The 24,225-nt window shown below is 41.3% G+C and overlaps 2 protein-coding genes across 10 annotated transcripts in view; one reads left to right on the top strand and one right to left on the bottom strand.

Annotated features, from left to right (window-relative positions):
- Positions 1–20,839, top strand: part of CDC42SE2 (CDC42 small effector 2) — a 99,677-nt gene extending 78,838 nt beyond the window's left edge. For 2 of the 3 annotated variants that reach the window (XM_037509407.2, XM_054694447.1), the window contains 3 exons: positions 14,754–14,855; positions 17,979–18,093; positions 18,446–20,839. In XM_037509407.2, coding sequence (XP_037365304.1) covers positions 14,754–14,855; positions 17,979–18,077 — 201 coding nt within the window. In that variant the 3' untranslated portion in view covers positions 18,078–18,093; positions 18,446–20,839. The remainder of the gene's footprint in view (positions 1–14,753; positions 14,856–17,978; positions 18,094–18,445) is intronic. The other variant, XM_037509406.2, reaches the window with a different exon arrangement.
- Positions 20,840–21,184: 345 nt separating this feature from the next.
- RAPGEF6 (Rap guanine nucleotide exchange factor 6) overlaps positions 21,185–24,225 on the bottom strand; it is a 219,996-nt gene continuing 216,955 nt past the window's right edge. For all 7 annotated transcript variants that reach the window (XM_054694436.1, XM_054694440.1, XM_054694442.1 and 4 more), the window contains 2 exons: positions 22,375–22,416; positions 21,185–21,273 (listed from right to left, as the gene is read on the bottom strand). The gene's annotated coding sequence lies outside the window, so the exon portion shown is untranslated. The remainder of the gene's footprint in view (positions 21,274–22,374; positions 22,417–24,225) is intronic.

Here is a 24,225-nt window from a genome sequence, read left to right as displayed (position 1 = left end):
TTCTGATGTATCGTTGTTATTTTATATTGAGGTAATGTTGGTTTGTAACCTTGTGTATCATATAGAAGTTTCGCACCCCTTCAGATGTACAGTCTCACCACACCCACCACCAGAGCACCAGTAGACCTCCCCTCCCCCCTTAGATCATCTCCCTACCTCACTTCCTGTTGCCTGTCCTACCCCTGTTGTCTTCAAATTTCTAGGGTTGCTTTTGGTTTAAACTTGTCTCTTACAGTTTTAAACCAGAGAGGGTGGGAGAATATGTAAGTGATCAGTCTGGACCTGATATAACCAACAAAGTGACAGCATTGCGCTCTGGTGGTTTCTCAGGTTTCAAGTTTCTTCAAGGGAAATCGTTGAGGAATGGGTGGGAAGCTGGGATGGGTTACTAGACAACTCAGGTGTAGGAAGACTTTCAGACCAGCTCAGACACCTCATAGTCATTATGGCAGCCTGAGAGGATGAATTAGCAGTTCTGTGAAAGGCAACTTAGTGGAGGTTCCAGCTGAGGGCATTTCATAATTTCAGGGGATTTCTGTAAAACAATTACAGTACTGCACTTCAGTCGCCTCAGATGCCACAGGCCCACTTGAACTGTGTTTTTAGGACTCACCTTCCACATACTAAATGTGGTAAAAATATACTAAAAGTAATCTTTTTCCTTTTTAAAAAACTCCAAGTGTGTGCTGTTTCATTTTATACCAGATCACATATATAATCATAATCATCTCAAAGCAGTTAACAGATGAGGTTTTGCAATAAAAATAGAAAATTATCCCTATCTGTTGAGAAATGGAGAATATTCTTACTTATTTATGCATACAAGAACTGAGGTGTAAGCCAGAGGTGTGGGGAATGAGAGCAGAACAGGCAGCTCTACTGAAAACACTGCTGAGGGGAGCAGCGGGTGAGACGGGAGTAGTCTGCTGCACTATGTGGGCAGTTCCCTGGCTGGGGATTGATCTCATGCTGCAGTGCCCCTTGCATCACCACGGAGGCCATGGAAAATAATTCTTCGTTTTAGAAAGGCATTGCAGAGGACTGATTCTAAATGTTTTTACTGTTGCTAAACCCAGAAATTCCTAAGGTGTTTTATGCTCAGGAGTGGCCACCATATTTGTTCATAGATTAACCACTGTGGAGGGTGGTCCCTGTCTACCTTAATATGTCTGTGAAGGAGGTTTGAATTTGTTTCTATGAAACACTCTTGGCAGAAGAGTGGCATTAGATGGTAACTTCGTGTCCATATTAGTTAATATGAATTCAGGTTGGGGAAGAGTTAAGATGGTGGATGGAAAGTCCTTCAGTTTCAAAAATTGGGATGCTTTTTTACAAGTTTGTAAATGTCTGAGGAATTTTTTTGCTGTAGGGCTTAAATTGATCTTTATTCAGCTTAAATTGGAAGTTTTTATTATGTATTTTTTAAAGGTGTCAGATTTTATTAGGAAGACATGTGGTGGGGCAAGGGGAGGCGGGGCAAGGGGAGGCGGGGCGGCGGAAGGCGATTATGAAGCACAGAGCATAGCTGAGCATCAGGCACAGAGAGAAGAGACCCTCTGCTGCACCACATGCGCTCTAGCTCCTATGCCCCCTTCTGGGGGCTAACTCCCACGCTCCTTGCGGGTAGCTCCCTGGCTGGGGCTTGAACTCAGGCCTTAGCGGTGAGAGCGCTGAGCCTAACCCCTAGGCCACCCTGGAGGCCCCGCCAGGGGCTTAGTTAAATGGAGCCTTTAACCTTTATTAGGAGGCTTCAGGAGAACTACTGACAGCTGCTTCTCCAGCAAGTCAGAAGAGACTACGGCTGCCCTGCCCTTCCCTCAGCGATCATCACTGTCTCCTCCTAGGGCCCCTGGGCGCTGAGGGAAGATGGCTTTCAGCAGCACCTCCATGTCTTCATCGGTGACAAGAGGGGGCAAAGTATGGGGATTTTTCAAGTCTAAAACAAGTATTTTTCATTGATGAATCAGAAGAAAAACCTACACAGTTCAGAAAGTAATCAGGATTGTACTGATCCTGAAAGATTTCTTTGGTGATGATCATGTGTAAAATCAATATTTAGAAGTTTCTAGAGATTTAAGTCTGCAGACTTCTGATGTCCTCATAGAATAATGAATGCTCTTAGCGAGCTGAAAAGACTCAAAAAAACAAAGTAAATAATCCAGTCAGAAAATGGGCAGAAGAGATAAAAAGGAACCTCTCCAAAGAGGAAATGAAAATGGCCACCAGGCATATGAAAAATGTTCAACATCACTTGCAATCAGGGAAATGCAAATCAAAACTACCATGAGATACCATCTTACACCAGTGAGAATGGCACATATTAAAAAAACGAGCAACAACAAATGTTGGCGAGGGTGTGGAGAAAAAGGAACTCTCCTGCACTGCTGGTGGGAGTGCAAACTGGTCCAACCACTATGGAGAGCTGTGTGGAGATTTCTGGACCTACTAAACAGAACTTCCATAGGATCCAGCAATTCCACTCCTAGGTATTTACCCATAGGACACAGAAACATCAATTCTAAAGAGCACCTGCACCCCTATGTTTATAGCAGCACTGTTTACAATAGCTAAGCTTTGGAAACAACCCAAATGCCCCAAAATAGATGACTGGATCAAGAAGATGTGGTCCATATACACCATGGAATATTACTCAGCAATCAAAAAAAATAAACATACAATTTGCAGCAACATGGATGGCGCTGGAAGGGATCATGCTCAGCAAAATAAGCCAGAAAGAAGACGAAAAACACTGGATGGTCTCACTCATAGCAGGAATTTAGAAACCAGCAAAACACCTGTAGTCCATGACCTTAGTCTATCCTTTGCACTTGTTTTTTTCACATTGTATAGAAGAAATGGATTAAGTCGAAGAAGCCATACATTTCTGGGCATTAAAGAATAGTTTGAAAAAAAAAAAGAATAGTTTGAGTGGTTGTTAAGAATCATCTTGGAAGGTGCAGTGATTTATCTCTCCATATCCTCCAGATATTTCTTAGCTCGTAAGTGTCTTCTAGTTACCACCGTCTCTTTTCCCATCAGTATACATTCTGTTTGCCTTCCTTGCTCTTAGAAGCTGCCCAAGGACATACGACATTCGTTATTAAAAATGCTACCTGCCAACATTCTAAGATCTTTCCAGGCCCTCCATGGATGGCAGTGGTTTCACATCACACTTAAAAAATCTCCTGAGAGGGCCTCCCCTGGTGGCACAGCGGTTGAGCGCTGGGCTGCGAAGCTGCACGCAGCCTCTGCAGCACCAGTTCGATCCCCAGCGAGGGTCCCACATGGCGCGCAGACCTCTCCTGCTGCTCCTCTCAGCAGTGTATTTCGTTGATCTGCCTGCTCTGCTCCCCGCTCTGGCTCTGGTGAATTCTCTCACCCTCCTGCGCTTCTGACTGTACCCAGTGCTTGTATGAATAAATAAATCAATCTTAAAAAAAAAAAAAAATCTCCTGACATGGTGACCATAGATTCATCCATTGTCGCTGCTCTCACAGACGCACCAGGGCTCTGGAGGTGGCGCTGGCAGAGGCGCTGGGGTCCAGCACAGAGGACGGAGGCAGCTGCCTGGGGTCCTGGAGTCTCCTGTCCAGAGACTGCCACACGCTGCCTCAGGGCGCCCAAGCGCTCGCGGAAGCGCCGGAATTTCCGCAACAGTTTGAATTCTTATGATTTTTTTCATCTCATTCCATCCACTTTTCCTTTCTCTGTATTATTTTGAAGCCAAATCCCAAGCGTTCTGTCATTTACCCGTAAATGAGTCAATCTTAACGTAACTATAATGGCATTACCATACCAAAAATTACTAATTGTAAAAGTTTATGCGTTTATTTATTATCCTATACATTTATACATAAAGTAAATATCACTGAAGTTAAGAAACAGGGCATGGCCAGTGCTCCACAAGGCTCCTAGTGTCCTTTCCACCCATACCCACATCCCATCTCTACACCTGCAGGAGCCTGTACCCTGCGTCTAAGGGTAATCACTTCCTGCGTTGCAAGTTTTACTTAACACACACACACGTGATGGGGGGGTATATGAGCTTCATTTTCATTTTTCTTGTATGTTCAGTTGCGTCACTCATCATGAGATATCCATCCATTATAGTCCTTTTGGTAATCCAGGCTCTTACCAGTGCAGGACTACTGGGAACAATGCTTTTTTGTGCCTTTGTTTATGTGTTGCCTGGTGAACAGGTGCTTGAGTTTCTCTAGGCTATATACCTGGGAGTGAAATCACTGACTGGAAGTCTAATGAGATTTACCTTTACCACTATGCAAGACCACTTGTTACAACTCACTGGGTTCCCACCAGCAGTTTTAGTGTGTTTGTTCCTTGTCCTCATCAGTGCATGGTATTTTCAGGCTTAACAGATTTTTATCAGTCTGGGAAGAATGTAGTGGCATCACTTTGAGGCTTAACTTTGCATAGCTTGGCATTTTAATATATTAGGAGTAAAAAGTAACCTGACTTTATTTTGACAGGTTGTGAGCCTCAGATTTATAGACAAGTTAGAGATTTTTTGAAACAAAACTCCCCAATTCAACTCTTCCACACTTTTGTTCATTATTAAGTTCCATATATATTAACAGAATAAGTTCAATTCTTTTAGGGTACAGAAAGTCATATTTATATAACAAAGCAGATTAAGTTATAAATTGTATTATAGCAACTATCATTTCTGTATTTAATTTCAGGTAGTAGAGTTACACATGAATTCAGTGCTTTCTGCTTACTGTGGTTCAAGTAACTTGTGAAAATAAATGCAGTCAGAAGTTATCAAGCAATTAATGTCAACCTGTATACTAAATATTAGAAGAACTTACTGTAAAAAAAAAAAGTCGTAAATTTTCCCTCTCACATCCCAGCAAGTATTTTACCAAGTATTCCACCACCACCCCCCCCCCCGCCCCACACACCCCGCATACATGTCCCATACTGCAGACTGTTAATTAGACAGCACGTCAAAGCATGGAGCACTGGAGTTCATAATCAGGGTAGTATTACCTTCATTGTGATTAAAAAAAAATTACCATAAAAAGATAAGAAGCTGAACAAAAAAAATTTTAATGAACAGGAGGTGAGAAAATGTTGTGGTCAAATAATTTCAAAATGCGTCTGTGAGGGCCTCCCTGGTGGCGCAGCGGTTGAGCACTGGGTTGTGAAGCTGCCCACAGCCTCTGCAGCACCAGTTCAATCCCCGGCTGCCAGCGAGGGTCCCATATGGCATGGCAGACCTCTCCTGCCGTGCCCACTGCTCCCATCAGCAGTGTATTTCGTCAGTCTGCCTGTTCTGTTCCCCGCTCTGGCTCTGGTGAATCCTCTCACCCTCCTGTACCTCTGACCTATACCCCAGCTCTTGTACAAATAAATCTAAAAAAAAAAAATTGGGGGGCCTCCTGCAAATTCACATTACTAGTTGTGAAATTTATACCCAGTAGGAAAAGGTTAGTTGTGTAACCACTGCATTTAGGATTGAATTTTTAATGCATTACCACCCATCTACTTATTGATAAATATTGCTTGCATGGGAAATCTTACTTTTCTCTACTTTGATTTAGATGATTCTTTGCTTGTAACCCTAGCTGTTTGGATTTCTCTGTGAGCCGTGCCGTGGCTGGTGTCTTTGACAGAGTGCTTTCTGCTTACTGTGGTTCAAGTAACTTGTGAAAATAAATGCAGTCAGAAGTTATCAAGCAATTATCAAGAGGTGCCACGCCTTTCGAAGCCCTTTCGCCTGAGGGCCTCTGCTGGCATTCCAGTGTATGTCCCAGATCCAGAATGGGTCCAGAGATAGAATGATATATATTGTTCCCAGAATGGAAGATACAGTACAAGTTGGTATGCTGAAAAGGTTTACTATTTTCTGAAGTTTTGACCTATGAGAATTTGAAATCCAAAGTAGGGTACTCACTTTGATTTGTCCTCAAGTTTGGCCATTTTAACTATTGGAAAGCAGGACCTCCACCAGTGGGTGCCTGTGTCTGCCTTCTTAAAATCCTTTTCTAGGACTGTTAAGACCCATCAGTCTCTTGATTCCTTTCTTTATATGTAGACTTGTTACATTTTGAGAACAGGTAGGTTGTCTTCCTCCTTAGGAGAACATTGTCTTCAGACCCTGCTTCACAAGCCCAGCTCACCCTCCATGAGGAAGAGAGGGCTTCTGCTGCTCTGGTTCTTCCTGGGAGGGATTGTGGCCCATGTGGTGTCACATGAACATTACTGTGGTCAGGGCTGTGGACTACTGTGGCTGGCAGCCTGTCAGAATCATATAGTTGGGTCAGGAAGAGATGAGTTCCCCAAAGGAAAGGAGGGAGGCTGCTGTTTCCAGAACAAAGGCTCAGAAGGTTATGGCACATGTTCACTGTAGAGACTTCTGCCTGCTTTGTGCAGTAGGATAGATCTTCGTCAGTTTGAATATATACTACTCTCTGATGCGCTGTTACAAAGCTGTCTCAAGGGCCTCCCTGGTGGTGCAAGGGGTTAAGCATAGCAATTTGAAGCAGTCTGCAGCATGAGTTCGATCCCTGGCTGGCCAGAGAGCAACCCACATGGTGCAGCAGACCCCTCCTTGACTTGCGTGCTGCTCCCCTCAGCAGTGTACTTCAGTCGATCTGCCTGTTCTGTTACTTGGTCCGTCTCTGGTGAATCCTCTCACCCTCCGGCGCCTCTGGCCTGTACCCCCAGCTCTTGTGTGCCTAAATCAGTCTATCTTTAAAAAAAAAAAAAAAGCTGTCTCAAATCTTTAAAAACAAAGTTTCTCTTGTGTTACAGGTTTAGAATACCCTAAACTACACTTTAGGTGTAAGAAAAAAGGTCAAGTCAGTAAAATAACTTAAAAGTTAAGGATGTATGAATTTCACAAACTCTGTCTTCTGGTAAATAATAGTTTTCAATGTCAAAAACTTGAATGTCCTTACAAAGTGCTGATATAAACTGTGAGGCTATTTCACACTCCAGTGACAGAATGGCCACAGTGAGAAAGGAAAAAGCTGAAGATCGCGTGCCAGGTTCTTGCAAAGCCTAGTCTGCCAGACCTCGGTTCTGGGTATCTTGTGACTTGTGCCAGGAGTAATGCATTTGGCATGAAAGATAATACATAAAAGGTAGTGGCATCCTACATTAATTGTGCAGTTTGTAAGGTTTTCATACCCTCACCCCCAACAAGTACTCATTTTGAGCCTTATTTGAGAACTCATTTAGTATACTTTAACTTGTAATAAATTCCTCAGATGGATCATTTATCTAGTCACAATGATAATGCATTTTCCCCCAAGATTAGATTTATTTCAAATGATTTTGTAAAGGTTGGTTGCGCTAATTTTGAAGTTTTGCTTACTGCTTACCACATGTAAGGTATTTATGTACTGTTTACAAAGTTGTCTGACTCAGCGGTAACAGAGTTCGTCAGACCCTGGAGAGAGTGGATTTGGCACAATCTCACTGACACCTGTATGTACACGTACATCCTGGTGTGCTTAGGATCCACCAGATCTGTACTGGAATGAAACTATGACACATACTTCAAATGCACTGTAGAAAATTTGGTTAGGGACCAGAAATAGGGAATAAACAAGAGAGAACGAGGGAGCTGAAGTTGACTTCGCCATCTCTACTTTGAGTGGTAGGAGCAGGCCCTTTTGTTTGTGGAAAAAAGTGACTAAAAAAAATTGAGAGTCACATCATTCAGTGATTCGGTTGTTTGTGGAGGTGTTTTTAATGAGCAAAACTATTCAACCCAATGGTTTTCCAAATAATGAGAACATACAAGTTATAAGATTAAATTCCGGGAAGACAGCAGGTGAACAAATGGGAGGATGATGTAGAAGCCTGAGTAATATCAAGGGAGAGTTTGCCAATAGCTGTTTTGATTTCAGAGATGAAGAAAATACATCACATACTGCTGTTCAGGATTTTAGCAAATGAGTTTGGTATTTGAAGTGTCTACAAGCATGCCTGGCATGTAACAAACACTCTTACTCCTTTTAAGTATTCAACTGGAAGCTTTTAGAGGTAGTGTGTAGCCACTGGGCCCCGACGTACCCTGGGCTCCTGTCACATAGGCACCTTCCTGGCACTCTCCAAGCCAGCTGGACCTGAAATCTGCAAGAACTCAGCAGCCTTGTTTAACAGACCCACTAGGGACCCTGATGAATGCCAAGTGTGAGAACCACTGCTTTCGAGGTTTCATCCACTATAAAAAATGAAACTGTGATGACAGTCAGACCACTCTGTGGGACACAGCACTCCTGTGGAGCAGAGAAAAGAAAACCACCACATAAGTACATTTTTTTTTTTTTGATGCAGAAATAAACTCTCCACTAGAAATGGCACTATATTTTTTATATTTTCCACATATAATAGGTTGTTGAAGAATATTTAGTGATAATATTGCATAGTTTTTAGAGAACTGAGCTGACATCATTTCTTTAAAAGCCTTGTATTTATTCAGCAATCACTTTATCTCCTGTGTATCAGGTGTGGCTACAGTCATAGAGCTGTTGCTATGGCAGGGAAATCAAACTGAGAAAATTGTAGCAGTGTTTTCAGTGCAGTAATTGAATTAGGAGCCTTGTGCTCTAAACCCTTGTGCTCTAAATCCAACAGCATCCACTGAGCAAAGTTACATTGCTGGGTCTTGAGAGGTGGGCAGCTGCCCTGTGGAACGGTTGGGGCAAGGGTATGAAGTGTGGTCTGTTGAAATCAATACAAGAGGTATGGTTTCCATATTTTGTTAGTGGAGACCTTTGGAAAAATCCTCCTTTACTACAAAAAAGGTCAAATCTGTTTTTACTTCACTCAACTTTTATTAGGCTCTGTTTTTGGATGTATGAAATGGATATAATAGGAGGCAGCTTGAAAGTAGCTTATGTATTCAAGGAATCACTGTCAGTGGCATCAGAGAAAGAAAGTATTTGAGAAGTGGTCTGGTACCTAGTTACACTGTCAGTATTTTAAAAAATTAGTTTTCCAAGCTTTCTGTTTTTGGTACCAAACATTTTTTCATGATAAAAAATAGGCCAGGATAAATACTTCAACTGGTTTGGTTGAAACAACTTAGTATTTACGCCCTAACAACCTAGTCACATTTTAAAAATAATAGATACAAACTGAAATAGTAAATTTTTATTTTTAAATCAACACAATTACCTATGGAATATGTGTGCTTGCCGAGTAGTACACAACTCCTCAAACTGTAGACTCAGATCCCACACCACCCCCGTTTTCCAGGTCTTGACTGACTTTTATACAATGATTGGGGTTTCACAGCCTCTGAAAAGTGCTTCACAAAGATGTGCTATTAAGCGGTTAATTACTGCTTTTCTAGACTTTACACTTGATCAAAATTGTATTAATGTGAGGGAGGTGGGCTGTTAATGCTACCCAAAAAGGGTGCTTGGAAAACTAAGCCTTAAAAACTGCATGACTGTGATGTTTAAACTTACATTTCATTAAAAAAAAAAAAAATCTGCTGGTCGTAGCCATATCCATATGTTAGGTGGTAGCTGAACAGTGTATATTTTTCAAAAACTTGAAATGTATCATCTAACAGTTTTGGAAGACAGGAAATAGGTAGGCAATAATTTTAGAATTGCACAGCATCCACAAGAATGAGGCCAAGATTAAGTTCTGATGGAAATCAGACAGAAATTAGATGTTAGTTGTACTTGTGTTGCATCAGTTTTACGAGAATACAGTACATAAGTTTCTGTGTAAAGTTGTAAGAGTAGAAGGGAGCTAAATGAATTAAATCTGTTTAACACTTACTGCTGGGGAAATTATCAGCTCTATACAAAAACGGAGGGAGAACCCCCTTTCATTTACGTAGCACCTAGCTTGAATGGTTACCAAGGGTGGGGCATCTTAATTCACCTCTTAACCCCCTCCCATTGCCTAACCTAAAGCAAATTCTAGACATCAGATTTCATCCAAAAATAGGTCACGAAGTATCAGAGATTTAAACAGATTTATCAAAGGTATAATAGACATAAAATAAATGGCATATATTTGAAGTGTACAGTTTGCTAAGTTTGGATATACAGCAAGCAAGCCCCCACTACAATCAGGATAGTGGCTATATCCATGACTCCCAGATTCTTAGGTACCTTTTCTAATCCCTCTGTCCTCAACCCTTACTTCCCCACCGGCAACCACTGATCACATTCTATCAATATTAGTTTCTAGAATTTTTTATAAATGCAGTCACATAATATTTGCCTTCTTATGTCACTTTCAATGTAATTGCTTTGAGATTCACCCATGTTGGTTTGCGTGTGTGTGTGTATCAGTAGCTCATTTAACTGCTGACTAAGAACTTTTAAAAATAGCCACGGTATTACCATCACATCCCCAAATCAAATAGTTTATTATTAATACCCAGTCAGTTGTTACATTTCCCCATTGACCCATAGTGTGCTTTTATAGCTGGGCAGTTCCTATCAGGACGCAGTAGCAGCATCTTTAAATTGCCTTTCTACTGTCCTTTCTACTTGCATCTACTTGAAGTTACTATTTCATTATGTAGTAATAATTTTTCTGGGCTGGCATGTAATTATGTGGAAATGTCACAGGAAGAGTTTGCCTAATCCCTGTCACCCTAACACAGCCACTCATCTTTGTGTGCCTTCAGCCGTTGACCTCATGCAGGAGTTACTCAGACAGTCTTAATAAAGTGCCTTATAGTGAACACAGTATGTGTCCAGGAAAAATGCTAAGTGCAACTGACAGCAGCTCGTGCACACCAGAGTGGAGCGCTCCACTTCCTGTTTTTCTCTGCAGAGGCCTGACTCTGGAATTCCCCTGGTTAGCTCGATTTAAATCTCTTCTCTATCTTGTATTATTAATACTGCACACACACACACACACACAGTGCACTTTCAAAATCCACATTGTTCTCAATCCTTTTTTTTTTTTTAAATATTTATTTATTTATTTATTTATAGAAGCACTGGGTACAGTCAGAAGCGCGGGAGGGTGAGAGAATTCACCGAGCCAGAGCGGGGAGCAGAGCAGGCAGAAGGACCGAAGTCCACTGCTGAGGGGAGCAGCGGGCGGCAGGAGAGGTCTGCGCGCCATGTGGGATCCTCCTCCGGTGGCCGGGGAGCAGCTGGGTATCGAACCGAGGCTGCGGGCAGCTTCGCAACCCAGCGCTCAACCGCTGCGCCACCGGGGAGGCCCTATTTTCAACCTTGACTAGGGAAGTTGTGATAATCAGGAGACCCCGTCCAGCCTATTCCCTTCCCTGCAGTGATGTGAGGTTGAGAATCCTTTATTTTTCTTTACCTTCACTCTGCTTTTTCTCATCAGAAATTAAGCATAATCAAGTCTTTTCCTCTTCTCCCTGCCCAGAAGGCCAGACTTCTCTTGTGTTGCATTTCTCCCGTGTCCACTTCCCTGTGTGTCTTCCACTCTTGTTCCTCCACGGACAGAGCACCCATAAAAGTACTCACTGCATGTTGCTGAATTGGTCCTCAGCCTCACTTCATGGCTTCTTTTTTTTCCACTCAGCCTTATTTAAGGTTCCTCTATGCACTTTTATTAACTTGTGCAGCTTTACTATGCTGGTGACTCATTTTCCTATCTCTACTTTTTTCCATGTCCACTGCTATTAATTAGTTGAATCCAAGTCTCTCTTCACCAGCATTACTGTGACAGCTTCCTTTGGTGCCCTCTGATTTGCCTTCCACCGTAGCTATCGTCAAGTACCCTTTTCAACCAAATTGAGTCAGTGCCCTGCCTTCACAGCCATGTTCCTTCAAGCATTAGGGAAGAAAAGACTGGATGCTTTTGCATTTATACTCTAAAATCAGGGAGAGGTTACAAGGCAAGGAGCAACCTTTGAGTACAAAGGGGAAAGTCTGACTCCCAACTCAGTGAAGTTCAGGTAGAAAAACACTGGACTATTTTCACATTCATAAATTAATGATCTAAACTAGCCATAGAAGTTGAAGTTGTCCTGTCCTTTGCTTTTCAATGAGAATAGGCTCTTTGGAACCAGCCTGGGTATGTGCTTTTCAACATCCTTGTCCAGTATTCAGTCTTTGTCATTTGAGTGTATGTTTAATCCTCTTTACAAGCACATGGATTCACAGACAAATCCATCAGGAAATTTCTTTCAAGGATCATTTCTGAGTGAGCTGGGTGTTCATTTCTAAAGCTTGCCAAGAATAGAGGAGTCTTCATCAAAGGAAGACTCCCCAGAAGTTTATCCCGTCCAGGTGTGGGAAATTCATGTGCTGATGGTTAAGCTACATTTGGATGTGCCCCGGTCAAAAAAGTTTTCTAACAAAGCAGCTATAATGGAAGTGTAACAGTATATTGCCAGGAAGAAAAGTTACAAAGTTACTGTCACTATCTTTTCCTACCTAAACAGGGTGGGAGGGAATGGAACATGGTTTCTTCGGGCTCATTTAAGACTACTGTCCTAGACAAGAATATTACCAAGCTTTTCTCCCAAATCTGCGACATCTCTCTGAAATACTCATGTCCCTTCCTCCTCACAGAGTGACAGTGACACTGGACTATCTCCAAGGCTGTCAGTCTTTCCTTCCAGTTCCTGTACGGTGGTCTTCTAACTGTTGAATGGGTGGGACAGAAATAGATGGTTTGGGGAGAGGCTAGGATCAGGGTGGGGAAGACTAGTGAAATGCTGGTATCCGGCATTCCAGATCAGGGGTGGATGTGGGTTATCAAGTCTGTGGTCAGGAGCAGGGAGTGTGGATGAGGCACCTTTAGGACAGCTGAAGTAGCAGTGAGAGCAGGAAGTCAGCACAGTGTGTTAAGAAGTAGAAAAACATGAACACGATCAAAGTCTCTAGACCCGTCTTGGGTTTTCTGACACCACTGTCAGGCAATTGTATGGAGCAGGGCCCCAAAAGACAGACTGAATTTATTATCAACTTATTCAAATAAAGTGTGGGGAGAGGGTTAGAAATACCTGATTTGAAAAATAATGAGTATTTTAGTTGTGGTTTTTGGCTATTTACTATTGCCACTGGAAAAAACTACTGATTTAGAGCTGGGGTCAGCAAAATAATTTCTGCAGGTCAAATGTAGTCGGCCCACATGGAACACAGCTGCACTCACTCACGTGCTGTCTGTAGCTGCTTTCGTGCGATGAGAGTGGCGTTAAAGCCATAGCAGAAACTGTGTGGCCCGTAAGCTTTCTTTGTGGATTCCTGAAGAGAACCAAGGAGAATTATTTTCCATTGCACTGAAACTATAGAGAGAAGAATAATGGATCAAAACAGAAATTTGGGAGATTATACACACATTTATTCAGATGTCCACATTAGCAGTAACAGTAGAAGAAAACTTTCCTAAAGGGCATTGAGACGTGTGGTCAGTTAGAGAAGGACCACCGTGCAGGAACTGGAAGGCCAGCCTGACAGCTGTGGTCTGTCAGGTCCGGTGGTCTCTGACACTCGATGAGGAAGGGACATGAGTATTTCAGCGGAACGTCGTAGACTTCTCTTAGGAGCAGTCTGCAGCAAGACAATCTTGAGGATGGTAAAACTATGGCTAGTGGCTTCTTAAGGAAATCCTGTTGTAACCATCTGACTGAAGGAACGCGCTTAGCAGCTGTCCCACCTGCCTCAGACTATGCAGGTGTCTCTTCTTTTCCTTTCCTAATAAACTTGTCCTCGTAAGACGTAAAAACAAAAACTCACTTCGGTCTGTCTTAAGTTGATACAATAGATACTATCAGGATAAGCCAGCAGCAGGCGCTTCTTGAGAAGGAAGGAGGCGGGACAGTCAGAGCTGATGGAGTCCCACTTGCCCACGGGTCTACGTTAAGCAGTTTCAGTTCCGTGAGATCAGCCAGAGCCAAAAATATGGACAGTAAGATAGGGTGACACACCACATTCATGAAACTTTTATAGTATGGTTATAATTGTGCTGTGTTACTAGTGTACTGTGCCTAATTGATAAATTGTCTTAGGCATGTATGGTTTCAGGCAACTATCGGGGTTCCTGGAATACACGCCCGAGGGTAAGGGGGAGGTGACCATTTTACACATAAGCCAGCTGTGCTAGTGCCTTTCCAATTAAATCATGTGTCTGAGGACTTCAAAAACTCGAGACTGATTTGTTTGCCTTGGAAAAATCAGATGATCTGTGAAAAGCAGCAGGATGAAGAAATAGGCCTAGGGAGATGGATGTTTTGCAAAGCACCCTGTAAGGAGTGATTCTTAACAATTAGGAATCAATAAACCACACTGAGGTGCCTAAGTTTGGACAAAATTGGTAGAGCACAGTGAACAGTCTAGAAACCAACCTCCCACACACAAACAGCTGGCAGATTTGCCCTGTGCCAAGGATAGTGGGGTATAATATAAATAATGACCATCAGATAAAATCAAATGATGAAAACTAGATACTGAAATCACTGTTTCCTTTGCTTAACAGTAACAGTGGCGACTAATGATTTTACATTTGTCTCTTCTTTAAAACAATAAAACTTAAGTGGTTATTATACAAACACATGCGTGTGAAAGCTTTATCAAATAACGTATTTGCATTCTAAAAAATCTCTTATTTAGCTTTGCCCATCATTTTTTGTGTGTGCGTTTCTATCGGTGGATTTCATCATAAAAGGTAATTGTGATAGGGCAATACTTAGTAAGTTTGTCCAGGATATGAAAATAACTATTAAGCGAAGATACTCACCCACCACATAAAAATCCGTCAGGATAAGTTTCCTGTTAGAAGATCACCGTCTCACATACATCGTGGTCCATGTATTTTAGAAACGACGCCGACGGATCGACCGAAGCATGATTGGAGAGCCGACCAACTTCGTACACACAGCGCACGTGGGCTCGGGAGACCTGTTCAGTGGGATGAACTCAGTAAGTATGTGGGTGGAGCACGAGGATGATGCCAGTGGCCAGTCCTCCGAAACCTCATTCTGCTGTCTTAACATTGTAGTTTATGCACATACGTGTAGACGTGGAATATACAGGATGAGCATACAAGAAATGAACAGTGAAATATTAATCTCATTTGTCCAGTTACACATTTGCTGCTTTTATAGTTCTAAAGTCTTTGTTGCTACCTTTCTCCTGAGCAACTACTTCAAGGGTGTGGAGGTTTTGAATGGAAGTTAATACCCATGCCTGCCCATAGAGACTTGGAAGTCGATTTTTAATAATCTTTTTTCCCTTAAATTCAGTTAGTTGCCTTTTACAATCATTTTTGTTGCACTTTTAGCCTTTACATATTATTAGAATGCTTGTAATTTATTACTGTGATAAAATTCTCATGCACTAAGCAGAGTATTAGAATTTGCATGATATAGAGAACAAGAATTAAAATCTTTCAGAAAGGTTTCAAGTAGACTTTAGATTATTCATCTGAATATTTCTTAGTTTTCATCTAAGAGAAAATCAACAGCATAAGAAAGGCATTACACATGAGGGTTTTTTTTCATCAGGAGTCTGCCTCAGTACTGAGGGGCTTGCTTCAAGGCAATAGTAAGAGTCTCATCCCCCTGCCTAGCGTAAACAGATGTTTCTGGGTGATCTGTTTAGTAACAGCAGGTCAAAAAGTCTTTCTAAACATGGTATTATTATAATCCATGGTATACTTACTGCACAACATTAATGAAAGACTTCGTAGGAGAACAGAGACCTTTAAAGTAGGAAGATGGGTTTCCTGGATACAGCAAACAAGTTTGTCACTTCGGTTACTAGGTAAGCAATGGAATGACATTTGTGGCTTCCTGGAAAGGAAACAGCTTGTTTGTTTTAAACCTGTAGGAAAAGTACTTTGTTACTCAACTGCTTTTGTGGAAATGAAAGACGTATCAGGTTGCTGTCAAAATATAATTCCCTGTCTTTGTTTCCTGATTCAGCTTGGAGTAAAAAGACCAAATGGGACTCGGAATGAGTTCAATTTTTATGATGACTTTAAGTCTTTTTCCCCAGTTGAAATTTATAACTTCATAGAATGAATTAAGATTTTGAAGGTTAAATATTGTGACTTAAAAGTTTGTTTATAAACATTTCAGAATTTCCTTTAAGAGTCCCATCTGGTATTTCGTCTCTGTCCGGGGGGGGGGGGGGGATGGGACTGTTACTGATACACATGACTCTTGTTTGCCATGGTTAGGTAGGCCTGAGGCCCCGCAGGGCTCCCACATTTACCTCTCCAGTTGAGATGTGGCATCAGGACTGCAAGGTAGAGCTCTACAATAGCTGAGCCACGTCTCCAGGCAGCCTTCTCTGCTTACTGAAGTGGAATTTCTACAAAGTGTAAAAATCTTTAAATCCCAGTGTGCCTTCCAAAGAATACCCAAATCCTCACCCATAGTGGGTACCATGTAAGTTTCTTGAAAGTATCATTGATAATTCTTTCTTGTATTCAGTCTGCGCAGTCATTGTGCAAGTAAGACCAAATCATAAACAATAGCAATCTTCTTACATCAAATTTTATGATTAACCATTTATAAAACTATATCACTTCAGTGGTGGTAGCGTCAAACCTTGACACAGGCTTCATTCACCGCCAAACTCCTGCCCTCTCAACCTTTACTCCACTATCCTGGTCTCATCCCCACACCCCTGTAGAAATGCTACACAAGAAATATTTTGTCATAAGTTTATCCGAAGTGAGTAGGTACTATTATGAACATACCTTGATGCAGAGATGCATGTGAAACAGCCACATTGGATTTATTGAGTAGCCAAATGACTGGCAGTTTTTTACCCTAAATATACTGTGCTTCCTAACACTCAACATACAAACTTCTTGCTAGAAATACTGTATATCCAGTCACAATAATACATTCATTCTTAACATTGAAGAGTTACTAATTGAAGAACTGTCTTGGAGGAAGAGGTTTTTACCCTTCTTAGAATCTGAACTGCCATTGATAAATGCATTATGTAAGAGTAGGATGCTGTTGGTTTTGTAGTCATGTTAGATGGGAGGTTATTTGGTACAAAGATGAAATGAAACAAGCTGTGCCCCACAAAACACGTTGCCAGAAAAAGAGCTGCAAGTGACAGAACATGGCAAGCCATCCATGGCCTCCCTCAAACTGAGCAACTTTACTTTTTCTTTTGCATTTTATTACATGAAGTGCTCACTAAGTAGATGAATGAATGGTTAGTGCTCTTACCCCACCTCTCAGAATCACGTGAAAATGTGATGACCCTTGAGCTGACGCCATGCAGGAGACCAGGCTGCTGGTGCCACCTCCTCACTGTTAGGCCCGTGTCTACAAAACCTTCTTGCTGCTCGCAATCTAGCCCGATTCCTTTCATTCTCTGCTTCCAAATGACTTCTCATTGACAGAAGATTGGATTGATGATGATGTAAGAGTACCTCATAGTCCTGTGGTATGGGGAGGAGATTATCATCTTAATTTTACAGATAAAAATGTGATATTCAGAAAGGATAGTTCACTTAGTACACTATCAATCTGAATGACAGTACAAATCTTCGGAGCCTTAAAACTCTTTCACCTTTTCAGAAAACAGTAAGTCCTCCCTTAGCCTCCTCAGTAGGGGCTTGGAAATAGGACCTCAGTGAGCTGGTAGACTGCAGTCAGGTTCTCAAACGACGTTTCATTCAGCATCATTTTTCTCTCCTCAGTGTTATGATGTCACTGGCGGACCTGCCTTATAGACTAAGACCCATCACACACAATTTCCCTCGTACTTCTTTTTCTGATTGTAATTAGTTGGTTGATCATGTGTGTCCAGTGGCTGTAAACTAAGATACTTGAGGTTGAACAGAAAGGTGAACTGACCTATTACTATACACTTCTGTTTTCAAAATGGTATCAAGGGTTTGGGAAGTAGAGAAGGGGGGAGGTGGCGAGGGAGTTGTGGCAAGAAATGTTTATGTAACGGAATATTTGCCCTTACAACTAGAAAACTTTTAAGTGTAAAAAAGACTAACTAGTTAAAACGTTGATAAGAATCATTGACTGTGTTGGCCCTACCTCTTCACTCCTGTTGCTTTAGGTTAGCTCCATTCAAAACCAGATGCAGTCCAAGGGCGGCTATGGGGGCGGCATGTCGGCCAACGTGCAGATGCAGCTGGTGGACACGAAGGCAGGATAGCGCGGGGACCTCCTCGGTGAGTACCGCAGAGCTGGGGCACCAGGGGCCTGCAATGCCTGCAATCAGCTGGTGCCACTAAGGCTAAAAGATACATCTTTTGTTTTAAATTCTTGCTTAGCTCAGTATTTCAAGTGACAATCACAGGCAGGTAGGAGGCTGAGATGCTAGTGGCAAGATTATGCTTACATGTCCTTTGTGTATTGACGCTACGGGGAAGCCCACGAGTGGTGAAGTAGTGGTGTATGTAACACTGTATTTATTGATAAATCTTTCATTGTAAACTTCTTAAATTAAAAGAACTTTTTAAAAAAGGATTAACTCTTACTAAAGTATAAAAATAATTTGGATTTTTCTTTTGGTTTTTATAGGTTATTGTGAATTTGCTTTCTCTCCACTATTCTTGAATTTTTTGTGTGTTGTGATTGCTTTCTTTTCTTTTCAATTGCAAAAAAGAAGTGTGATGGCGTCTTGTTCAGCCTGTTGTGATTACTCCAGTGAGATGTTACTGTTCTGCTCCGAAGAAGCTATTGTCAGACGAATCCTGCATTTCCTTCAGCCGGCATGCATGCCTCTGGACTCATGGACAGAGTTCTTTGGATTGTGGCTTAATTTTTATCAGTATGGATCTGATCGATCTTAGCATGATCTTTTTTCGTGAATGCTAGCATTATTTTGCATTTTTGCCCCCATTTTAAACAATTCTTTCCACCTCCAGCCTTATGGTTTCATTGGTAAGCAAGGACCTGTTTGTCACCATTTATATTTCAGGTATGAGATCCACAAGCACAACGATTATTTTTACTCATTTGAAACTTCGGCAGAGTAGGGATCTGCATGCTTTTTGAAGTTGGTTTATATGAAAGCCCGTGGGATGCAGAAATGAATATTTCTGTGTTTCCATGGGCTGATGATACTGCTGCTATTAGAGAAAGGTTAGCTGTGGCGCCACATCAGTTTCACAGAAAAAGAGGACTTTAGCTTACTTTTAGAAATAGGACTTTTGCTCTGTTAGAATTACAACTAAGAAAAAGGCTTGCATTCAATCATAAGGCACTCATTCTGTTGTAAATGTTCACTCTATTTATTTTGAGAGCAAGGACCTGTGATTATGAACAGGTATGGTTATGTATCGTCTGATTCTGAGCATCATCATGTCACTAGCCATTAATTTCTTTGTCTCCTCACTCTGTTTTTGTTATTATGTTACCCAGTTATTTCTAGGAGCAGTTTGTTGAACATCTGGCTTATACTACTAACTGCAGAGTCACTGGTATATTTAGTGCCAGTGAAATAACCTGTATGGTGACTTTTTATGGTATTTGTGAGAAACCTTCATTCACTCAGGTTCCAGAATATGTATTCACAGGTTGTATTTCAGATATTTCTGTAAGTGCTTCGTCCCCACTTGAGTGTAAAAGACTTGTAACTCTGTTATTCCCCACCGTTCCCCTTAGTCTGGTTCTTCTGCCATAAGCAACTGAATAGACAAAATAGGAAAGCATTTCTTACCTTCGTTCTTTGGAATTTACCAACAGAGTGGGGCACCAGGATCACTGTCACTGTGCTGCTGCAGTTTTCAGCCTTCCTAGGTGGCAATCCCAAACGGAATCTGTCAGGGAAAAAGGTGGAATTTACAAAACAGGCATTTTGCAATTTAATAACTTCTAAATTCCTTTGGTGTCATTAAGTCATTGTTCACCTCTTATATTCAGGAACCTGCCAGATTACCTGTCATTCTGCTCAGCCACAATTGGTGTGTGCAGGCTCTTTAGAAGACAGATTCGGTTTTCTTGCCATTGTCAGCACTGATGCTGACCGATTTACTTCTGTTTTGACTTGTATTAACATAGGGAACCATGGTCCCTTTTCCCAACTCTGTGATTTTACGATCTTTTTTCAATCCCTGTATTTTTGCTACTCCAAGGACCAAATACTCCAGTGACTGCTGGAGCGATCACTATGGTAAGCCAAAGGCTGCACGTGTCAGCCTGTCACTGTTATGCAGCTTCCACTGACTTCACAGGCACAGCAGCCACCCTGTGAACAAGAGCACATGCCAGGGAAGGTGCCAGTACATTCAAGAAACAAGAACATTTCTGAAAATTCTAAGATACTAACCTTGGATACAGTTTTTTTTTTTTTTTTTAGGGAGGGTTGAAGAGAATTGATGTGAAGGGAGGCGGCTCTACCACATTTGTATGTGGGACTGCAAATCTCAGGAGGTCACTTATTCTTAGAGCAATGCATCTCATTTTAAAATTAAAGCTTATTAAATAGGATTTTCCTACTCGGAATTAAACCTAATATTCTGCTAAAAGTACATGCTAACAACTGTTAAGCAAGAGAAACTGAATAAAGGTGTAATGAATGACGAGGTGCTTTCCCAGGATGTAGGCATGAAGTGGTGCCAGTGAGCATTGAGCAGAAATGTGAACTCTGGTAACTGGGTTCCGCATTTCCAATGCAGCATTATCAGTGGGCCTTTAAAAATACTTTGTGAGTATATTAGCTTCTACTTTTGTTATTAAATTATAGCAGTTTCATTATAGAGCAAGTTTGCCTTGATTTTGTTTAAAATGACTTATGCTCAGCACCCAGAAGATAAAATGGACATATTTTTATAATATAAGCATACTTTTTTTGTACATTGTGTTCATTCTTGAATAAAGTGAGTTTAGTGTTCGCTTGTAGATAAAAGAAAAGTATTGATTTTGACTCAATAAATGTTCTTTCAAACCAGTTTGGTGGTGGTTTTTTCTCCCACAAATTGATAGCTTTGTTAAAAAATAGTTTTCCATGTTGCTTTCAATGAATGCGAATTGAGAATTCTAGTCCTCATTTCTTAATAGCTTGGTCAGAAAGCTTGGTGTTTGTTCCTAAAATAGTTAGCTCCCACTGGGGAAGGAGGGGGACAATCTTATTCCCCAGAGAACATCTGGCAATATCTGGAGGTATTTTTGGTGCGTGCAACTGACATTTGGAGGAAGAAAACACGGTGGCTGTTCAGTATCTGTGACATAGAACAGCACCCACAGCAGAGCTTTACCCAGCCTCAAATGTCGAGAAAAACCCTGGGTTATGGCAAGACTGATGTACTCACCATATACATCTTGATAGAAAGTCCTCATTTGTGTTGCAATCCTGTGCCTAGGTCAGTTAGGCTTCTCGGGATCATGAGAAAATGCCACACAATATCCTAAAAGTAGAAAAATCAATAATCATGATCAGAGGTTCCTAAGGAAATTGGGTTAGATGAAGCTGCCATGATAGATCCACACAATCCCGTAAAACATCCCAAATAAGTATCTGAAGAAACTGATATTGGTGTATCAGGAACTTTCTTTTGAGGGTCTGTTTTCAACAGACAGGCATGATTGTGCAAGGAAGGACAGATCTATACAATGTCAGACAGTCTTTAATTTCCTAAAACTTGAAGATACAGAAATCTACAAAGTTGATATCAACATGTAATACATACCCTCGGCTTAAAATCTACTTTTAGCGAACTGTTTTTTTGCGCCTTTGTTTTTAGTTTCTGACACCATAAGGGGCTTTTGCTTTGTCTTCTAATGAATTAAGCCCACCCATCACAATGGTTTTTTTGTGTGACCTGCCTTTGATGCACAGAAGGGGAAAAAAAAAAAAAAAACTATTCACTAGGAAAGTCTTTCCTGAATAAAAAGACCCAGGGGTCTAATGTAGCACCTTTTAAGCAACTGCTGAGAGTGGTGATCTTGGTATTGAAGAAAAGATGATTTGTGCCTCACTGGTAGGTAAATAGCAGAAGAGTACAGAAAATTGTCTAATTTTAAACCCCATTTTCTTTTCTGTAAATCCAAGCTCCACCACTACACACTACAACTCAGTAAAACTCATGTGTTCTGCAGCTTCAAGCAGATCTATGCCTTGGGGATCCCGGAAAAATTCCTAAGCAGTTAGTTTTGTTTTCATGCCCCTGTAATGCAGCAGCAAGTAAGATATGCACTTAGCCCTTTGGTTCTACCCTCCTCCTATACCTTGCTCGCCCCCGTGTGCATGGAGAGCTTTGTCTGTTGGGTGCAGCATGCTTAGTCAGTGCCAGAAAGCACATAAGTTGTCATTTCTGGGTTTCTTTAAAAGTCAATATTGTGCTTTTCAGAAATAGTGCAGAGAGCTAAATGTCACAATTTCTTGCTTTTGGCAGAATCACCCATAGTCAGAATTCCAAATGCAGTGATTTGAGCTGAACTTCTTTCCAGTATCTTATGCTATTGTATTCACTTTTTTCCCCCAAAAAATGTCTCTAAGCTTTGCTTACCTCTGATTTTCACTGCTTGTGTAGTGTCTTAGTCTCCTCAGGCTGTTAGAAAAAAAACAAAAAAAAACAAAACAAAAACCCAGAAATTTATCATAGTGCTGGAGGTTGAAAGTCTGAGGTCAGAGTGATGATCTGGTGAAGTCCCTCTTCTGGAGTATTTCAACATGAATTTTGGGGAATATAAACACTGAGAACATAGCACACAGGTACACAGCCAATGAGCAACTGGCACACCTGTGTGTAGATGCAGCCATAGCTGACCTGTGCACAAAGCAGCTGAGACTAACAGACCCTCTGGACCAACAGCACATCAGGATCTGCCAGTGATGGCCACAAACAGCACATTCTCTTTCCAGTCTCATTCTGAGGAAAAAGCACTTTAGAAAAATGTCACGGATAAATTATATTTGACAGTTGAGAAGTTCAGGGAAATGAAGGATTCAAGTGGTCCAACTAGTGATTAATATAAGTCTTAGAAAAGCAAGCAAGGAAAATGCTCTGAAGAAAGAAGAGTAGCATAAATTATCTCTTCATTCTTGGTGCTCTGAAATTTTAAAAAATTCCTCCATACGTCAACAATCTTTAACTGACCTTTTGTTCTGTTGACTCATAATAGCTAGTAGCTATGGGAAATTCTATTACTTTTCTGACTAGTCTTTTTGAGCTCTACCAGAATTCTCAGCAGCAGCACCACAGCTTAGAACATAATGGAACCTACTGGGAGAAAATTATTTCGAACTCGTATTTTATCTATAGCCAAGCCCAATGACGAGGGCAAAAGCAAGCTGTGCAAAGAGTCAAACTTTCCCACACATTCACATAACTGGAGAGTCTACTCTGAAAGACCGAGTACAACAAATTAGTATAATTAAAAGAAATCTCAACTTCTAGGTAGGTCAGAACCAAATCAGAATAAGATGCTTTTAAGAAAACGGTTTATAAGAAGTCTACTTAAACAGGCACCATTTAATAGCTGAAGATTTACATATTCAAAATTTTGTTATTGGGCACTGTGTTCCTAGGTACTGTTTTGGCACTTGGGCTGAGTAAACTATCTTCAAGGAACTTGAAGGAGGTTTAGAGACAGACAGTAAACCAAACAATTACCAAAAAGATTAGAAAATGTCAAGTACTCTGGGGATGTGGGAATGGAATTGCACTTTAAATGTTGAAGTGGTGATATTGAAACTGAGACGGTCTCAGCAGTATGGTGACAAAAACATGTTTCATTGTCAGTAAGCAAAAATGGAAAAGATAATTCTAGGTATTCTAGTATGCAAAGACATGCTTTTGAGCAATTAATGAAAGTACCCCAAGTTCCTAGAACACAGCCACATGAATAAAATGTTGAGTATATTGTGAATGAAATGAGAAATTTCTTTAAGAGATTCATTTTTTATTTATACAAGAGCCGGGGTACAGGCCGGCCAGGGGCGCGGGAGGATGAGAGGAGTCACCAGAGACAGAGCGGGGAACAGAACCGGCAGACAGACCGGAAGCACTGCTGAGGGGAGCAGCAGGCACAACAGGAGAGGTCTGCCACGCCATTTGGGAATCTCCCTGGCCGGCCAGAAATCGACCCTGTGCTGCAGAAGCTGTGGACAGCCGCACAGTGCTGTGCTCAACCTGCTGCGCTACTGGAGAGGACCCAAGAAGAGAAACTTCTTGATGAGGGGCACAGTTTTTAGTGACAATTCCATTTCTTTTAATAGTCGTACAGCTAGTTATGAAAATATGACTACTCAAAATTTTAAAAAAGCATGAAAGACCTTTACAGTGATAGAATGGAATATAAATTTAACTATACTTGGCAAAACTCAGAAGATAATGTAGGGAAAAGAAATGGAAAAC

The sequence above is a fragment of the Talpa occidentalis genome, unplaced genomic scaffold (genome assembly GCF_014898055.3).
Source record: "Talpa occidentalis isolate TD23 unplaced genomic scaffold, MPIMG_talOcc4v2.1 talOcc4.13, whole genome shotgun sequence".
NCBI classification, from domain to species: Eukaryota; Metazoa; Chordata; class Mammalia; order Eulipotyphla; family Talpidae; genus Talpa; species Talpa occidentalis.
The sequence above is the reverse complement of the archived record's forward strand: the minus strand, read 5'-3'. Positions and strand labels throughout refer to the sequence as shown.